The sequence below is a fragment of the Rhagoletis zephyria genome, unplaced genomic scaffold, assembly GCF_001687245.7.
Source record: "Rhagoletis zephyria isolate East Lansing unplaced genomic scaffold, Rhagoletis_zephyria_1.1 Rzeph_scaffold_01600, whole genome shotgun sequence".
Lineage (NCBI taxonomy): Eukaryota > Metazoa > Arthropoda > Insecta > Diptera > Tephritidae > Rhagoletis > Rhagoletis zephyria.
In genome coordinates, this window is record NW_016158684.1 from 46,504 (window position 1) to 53,293 (window position 6,790).

The window sequence follows — 6,790 nt, forward strand, 5'->3', positions numbered from 1 at the left end:
CTTTGTGGTCTGGAACCCACAACAATTGTAGTGTGTTATGTTCCCCCATAATATTCAATCTCGCTAGACATTCAATGTATACTATATGTGATTTGATTTCACATGAGGATATGGCTTTTACTGCGGCCTGACTGTCACCTCATCTGCCCTTAGTTGTCTGTGCAGAATTACTTTCGCACTGATGGCATAAACCTCCGCTTGAAAGGTGGTAGGCTAATCCTCCAAGAAAATAGATATTTTGGCCTTAGGACCATATATTTACTGCCTCTATACCATGTCGACTCTGTTGAGCTTGGATATAGCAATCTTGGTTCACTTTAACCTTGCCGGTGCCCTCTCTCATAAAGTTGAGGAGGGCTTTCTTAGCAGTCTATTCTATGAATATGTGTACTGGCGTTCGGTCTGGAATGACCTTCACGGCAGCAGTTGGGCAAGGGCGCATGAACCCCCTCTTACTTCGTGAAAAATTTCTTATTTGTTTAATTTAATTTGCTTTTAGCTTAATTTAATTTGCGTTGAGTTGAATTTGAATTACGTTTGGATTAATTTTCATTGTAGTGGTTTTCTGAAAAAAACAAAAAACAAATTTTCATTTCAATTTGTTGCTAAATTCACCTAAGCACAGCAGCCCCAAGCTGGTCAGCGCCTCACGTGGTCCAGGTCCATGCTTCGATTGATTTATCAACGCACCAGCAGTCAGATTATGGCAATTGCTATAATTATGATTATTATAGTGCGCAGCATTGTGATTATGATTATTGTTATTGATATTGTTGTTTATTGTGCCGGTAGCGGTGGCGGTGGTGTTGTTAAGAGTATTATTATTATTGTTGGTGTAGTTGTTGCTAGCCAAAATGTGCTGATTTGTGTAGGTGTGCAAATTATTGCCGATGCCATTCGGTGTAAGCGGCGTTACGGGCGTCGTTGACGTCCGTGTTGCTGTCGCATTGCCGGCGTTCGGCGACAATGGTGTTACCGCCACATTGGTATTCGCAGCGCCACTTGCTATCGGTGTTGAGGCGATATTCAAGAGGGTTGGTATGCGTTGACCTCCATTTGCCGTCACCGAAGTGCTGGACGTTTGCAAAGCGTTCTGTGTGGTACTTAGCGTCGAGATATTAAGCGGCTGCTGTGGTCGCAGATGTATGCTGCGGTTGACCGCGGACGTGGCATTGCTGTTGCTCGGGTTATTTCGCAATTGACCATTGGCAATTCCCCCTCCTCCTCCTCCACCGGTATTCGAGGCGTGCTTTAACATTATGCAGGTGTAGTGTATGTCAACAATGGGAGGTTGTCGGTGTCTTCGGAATTTTTCGCCGAATTCAATCACATTCTGATAGACCTCAGTACGGAGAGCTCTGCGGAAGATAAAAGAGAGTGTTTATTAAAATAGGACAAAAATTATACATATGTACATATATAATGGACTATTTCGGAAACTTTCAAAACAGTTTTTGACTCCATCCTACAGCACCAATAGAGCAACGCTTGGTCAATTCTACATTGAAACAAAAATCGCTCTTGGTGGCGGAAATTTCTTCCAACATAGACCGTATCAACCCAATTCGGTAAACGACAGGGGCTTAGAGTGCGACCCACTCATATTAAGTACTTTGTCTCATAACCCAAACAATATAAGCGGTGCGGTAGATGGTCCACCCAGCCTGGGATGAAGCCAAATAGAAATTATTATGCGTTCAGCCCAGGGCTTCGGAGTGGAGCAAAGCAGCAAGGAGCTAGGGAGCAAACAAAGGACTTTAGCTGGAGTGGAGCTGGGGCAAAGAGCTAAAAAAAATTCATTTGCTCCTCAGCTCCTTAAGTACAAATTTTCAATATTTTGTTTTTGTTATTTTCTGGCCTAGTATTTATTTATTTTGAAATATGTTTTTGTTGTTGTTTTTCTACAAAAATTTCAAATTATTTTTTTCCCACTAAATATTTCAATTCATTTAATTTACTTGGAAGTTTTTTTGTTGGATGCATTTCTGCATCAAAAAGGAATTAAAAAAAAAAAAATCGCCTAAGTTTTTTGGCAGTGAAAGCTCGATATGTAAATAAATAAATAAAGTTTTTTATTGCGAGCTGGAGTGATGCTAAGAGCGGAGCTCGGAGTGAAATAAAATACCGCTGCGGAGCGATAAAAAAACCTTTGCTCCGAAGCCCTGGTTCAGCCTACTGGTTTAAAAAGAAAAAAAGAGGAATGCGGGTACTTTTCGAAAAATCCGAAGGTTTTCAATGAGACTAGCACACTTTCTTCTTCTTCTTATTAGGCGCTGTAATCGCCTAAACAATTTAGTCGAGTTCAGCAAAACACCTACAGACGCCAATGGGAAAAGCCAAGTGAAGCCAATTCCTTCTCCACTACTTGGTCTTTCCATCGCAGTAGCACTCTGCCAACACTAAATTCACCTAAGCATAGCAGTCCAAAAGAGCACTTGGTGACCAGAGTGATTCCGCGTTGAATTTCGATGCTGACCGGTTTAATTGCGAAATAGTCACATTTCGAGATAGTTGAACTTTGCACAAGCAATAGTTGATGATTAGTATATGTACCTAAATACATTCATAATGATGTGCACAGAGTTTTACAATTATATTAAGGAAAAGATAGAAGTTTTGAAACAAGTTCACAGCAACGAAAAATATGACTGATATTTTAATATTATCTTGTACTTAAATTTTTTTCTTTCATGAATCCTGGAGTACTNACACTTTTCAGATTTTAGTCCAAAAAGATAAGGAATGAACCTATTATCTTGTACTTAAATTTTTTTCTTTCATGAATCCTGGAGTACCTATAAGTATAGTGCCGTACAAAATTATTAGCTCGGAGGCTCTTTCATCAGATCACAATTTCTAATAAGATCTTTTAGAAAAATTTTGAAAATGTAGCTTTTGAGCCAATTAATAAAGTGCAAGTCTGAAGTTGCCAGCAACTTTCGTTGATTTTTAGCATTTATTGTTTTTTGCTGACAGTGTCTTCCATATAAAAAGAATTATCGAACATCAACTAAAATTTAATGGGCTGCAAAACTTCGTTTTAAACATTTTTATAAAAAGTCTGATTAGAATGTTGCAAATTTGTATGCAAATTATTTGAATTTTCCCGAGATTAGCACAAAGTTTAACAATTTTATTTGTATGTTTTTTCATATATTTAGTATAAACTGCATTTTTATAAAGAATAAAAAAAAGGTTCATGCATTGTGAAAAATTCTCTGTGCTTTAGTTGGGATAAGTTGTTTTGTTTTGTTGGCGTACGTTGTAATGATCTCATGTTTTTATGTTTTTATTTTTGTCTGTCAAAATGTTGCTACATCCTTTCGCACGTCGAAATGAAAGAGAACGGAGCGAGAGGCCCTCCCTAAAGTGTCCCGGTTTGGCAACAGAGATATCTGGCAGCCCTATCTTCTGAGCTTGTTGAGCAGTATGGTTGTGTGCCCCAGCTTTTCCTCCGCATAAGTTGCTGCTGCAACGCATTGCATTCCCCCAACATCTACTTAAAATATGTCTATAATGATAATAACAAATACATATGTATATGGATAACGGGCAGCGATAACCGGGTTATTTTCTTCACTAAGTATACTAAGTACTAGTAAAATTGGCGATTGTATTTTTATGAGAAGCTGTTCTTTATGACAGAAATACATTCGGAGATTTGGCATTGCCTGCCGAGGGGTGACCGCTATTGGAACATTTTTTTCTTTTATGTTGGTCGGAACTGGGCTCGAACCGAGGCCCTGCGGAATGGTAGTGCGCACTTCTTATTACTAAACCACATCGGCCGCTAGCAAACGTACTTATATAGAGCTTTATCTCGTCAGATTTTTCGACTTCGTACATATGTACATTAGAGTGGTCCAATTTTTGTATGGGGAAAAAATTTCATTCTAGCAAACGGGACACCAACTTAGTTTTTCCATTTTGATATTTGTAATATCTGTACCAACATTCAATTTTCTACTGTAACCAATACAGGATGCTCAATGACCTTGAAATGCGAACTGGCAAAAATATTGGTGATTTTTATTAAAAGCTACTGTTGCCATGACAACAGGAGCTTGTGCTATTTTTTTTTAGATAATTTGAATTTGAAATGTTCTTAGGTTGCTTAACCAATTGTTTGATTAATATCTATATATGTACACACTACTTGTAGAGTAAAATATGAGCATCCTCTAAATTTATACTTCGAAACGTAAAGTTTGGTATCAGCACCTCTTTCGGCAAGGCGAACAATTTTGCAAGGTGCCCCAAACCCTATCTCGGAAAATTTTTTTGGACCACTCTAATGTACCATGCACAAATATTTGTGCTTCACAACAACATCAAGTTGATTAGCGTACTCCACTCTGGCTATCTTAAGCTACAGATAATCTATAAAAAAAAACGTCGGCTGACAGCTTTTATTTTTTCGTACTGAAATTCGCAACAGTTGGTTTATTAACAAAAAAGAACAAAAAAAAACTAAAAGCAACAGCGAAAAATCCCTTGCTTAAGTAATCCCATAATAAATATGAATGAACAAGAGTGTTTTTGATTACATATGTAGTTTTCTATGTTCATGCATATGTATGTAAATAAGTAAATATGTACTTAAATTTGTGTGACTATAACCCAGCTAGCTATGTACATATGTACACACATACATATGTACATAGCAACTTTTTGCTCAACAGCTTTCTTTCCTCATTGTCTAACCATGATCTTGGCTCAGCCTTGCCCGATGGTGGCCTTTCGCTGCTTGCATGTTGCTGCTGCAGTTCAGCCAAGGTTTTTCTTTTTCAATTGTTTGTTGATAGGTACATTCTAATTTTCCACACGCTGTTTTTCCTTCTTCCCAACGGTATGTGCAGCCCTAGCGACTATCTCACTATTTGCCATGGTTATAGCTTTTGGTTTTTTGAACTCGGGTAAGATGCAATTTGCTCAAATGCACCGGTTGTTCATAGCAGATGAGCATAGCAGTCTGTTGGCATGACTGAGATATTTGTAGGAATTAGTTGGATTTAGTGTTGGTGTTAATGTTAATGTTATTGCTGCTATAGTTATTGTAGTTCGTTTTTACAAACTCATTTAATGCAAATTTCTTTCACGTGCAATTTGTGCATTTAATTGCATTGCCGCTGTTCTTCCCACTGGCTCTTTCTTCGAAGGCTGTATATTATCTTTATATTTAAATATGTTACATTTATAAATTTGTATTCCCATTCTTCGCTGAGAAATTCTTGCACCAAAGTGAAAGTTCAAGCATTGATGATCTTACAAATTAACAAAGTTAAGTGTTGACATTTTTTTCTTTTGGCTCATAAGCTCGCAAACTTGGGGGGGGGGGACGTTTAGGAAACGGTCAAAGTTAATGTAAAATCTGCGCTCGAGGTCTCGAAGTTTTCAATACTCGCTTTTAAATGAATGGCCTAATGCGAAACAATGTACAACCGATTCATGAGTCTCAAAGTACTTAAAAAATATTCGAGAAAGAGAAAATAAAAGCTAAACATTTCGATAAAACAGAGATTAGACAGATGCTACGTTGCATAGTCGAACTATAATGGTTTAACCAGACACCGACGTAAAATCGTTGAACGTGTCAGTTGACACAAACTATGTTATGGGATTTAAGTGTTGACGAAAACACACTATCGAACGATGGTGACGTTGTTGTCGTTGCTTCTCCCTCTCTCCATCAACAGCAATTTAATATGTTGATACGGGCGGCAGGTACGGAAGGGCGCATATAGAAACTTCCGCCTTCAACAAATTCTTTTGGAAATCTCCTGGGCTCACATGTAGAGCCAATTAAGAGTACAAGAACAAATTCCGTTAGAATCGATCAACTCATGAAATCGGAGTTAAAATCTTGGATTGAATATCCACAGCTAATCCAATTCAAAAGCATTCGCCTAAAATGAATTTTTACGTTTTTTTCCAAAAGCATCAGAACACCAGCAGCTGAGGTATGATTTAGATTGTCATTCAATTGGAATTGGACGATGGTTCTCTGCAATAATGACACAAGTCAAAACTCAGAAAAAAGCTCCTTACACTTTTAAGGCCCCCATACTAAAGTAAAACGAGCGTATGCCAACAACACCTACATTTTCAGTTAAAACAAGGACTACGTCTGTGCTGCCTTCTCGAAATTAGATAGAGAAGCAAACGAATGGGTCTGGTGGTGAACAGGATGAAACGAAGTATCGTACAAATAGTCTGAGCTAGCGGCTTGGCACTCGCGTCACTGTTGACAGTTACAAAAGTAGACGACTTCGTTTATTTGGAAATCAGCATTTAGACCATTAATAATGTCAGCCTTGAAATCCAACCGAGAATCATTCTTGCCAACAAGTGCTACTTTGGACGAAAACAATCATTCTCTTCTTCTTCTTTTTTGGCTGTAACCGCCTAAGCGATTTTGGCCGAGTTCAGCAAAGCACGCCAGTCGTTTCTCCTCTGTGCCAACTGACGCCAATTGGAAACGCCAAGTGAAGCCAAGTCCTTCTCCACCTGATCTTTCCATCGCAGTGGGGGCCCCCCTCTTCCTCTGCTACCACCAGCGGGTTCCGAGTTGAATACTTTCAGAGCTGGAGCGTCGGTGTCCATTCGAACGACATGACCAAGCCAGCGGAGCCGCTGTATTTTAATTCGCTGCACTATGTCCATATCGTTGTAAAGCTCATACAGCTCATCGTTCCATCGTCTGCGGTACTCGCCGTCGCCAACGCGTAAAGGCCCGTAAATCTTCCGCAAAATCTTTCTCTCAAACACTCTAAGAGCCGCCTCATCGGAT

General features: G+C 38.9%; 1 protein-coding gene across 1 annotated transcript in view; it reads right to left on the bottom strand.

The window, feature by feature from the left end:
• LOC108364579 (probable WRKY transcription factor protein 1) overlaps window positions 1–6,790 on the bottom strand; it is a 20,948-nt gene that overhangs the window by 5,068 nt on the left and 9,090 nt on the right. Inside the window, exon 2 of the mRNA XM_017618310.1 lies at window positions 616–1,358. Within this exon, the coding sequence (XP_017473799.1) occupies window positions 616–1,258 (643 nt within the window). The 5' untranslated portion in view covers window positions 1,259–1,358. The remainder of the gene's footprint in view (window positions 1–615; window positions 1,359–6,790) is intronic.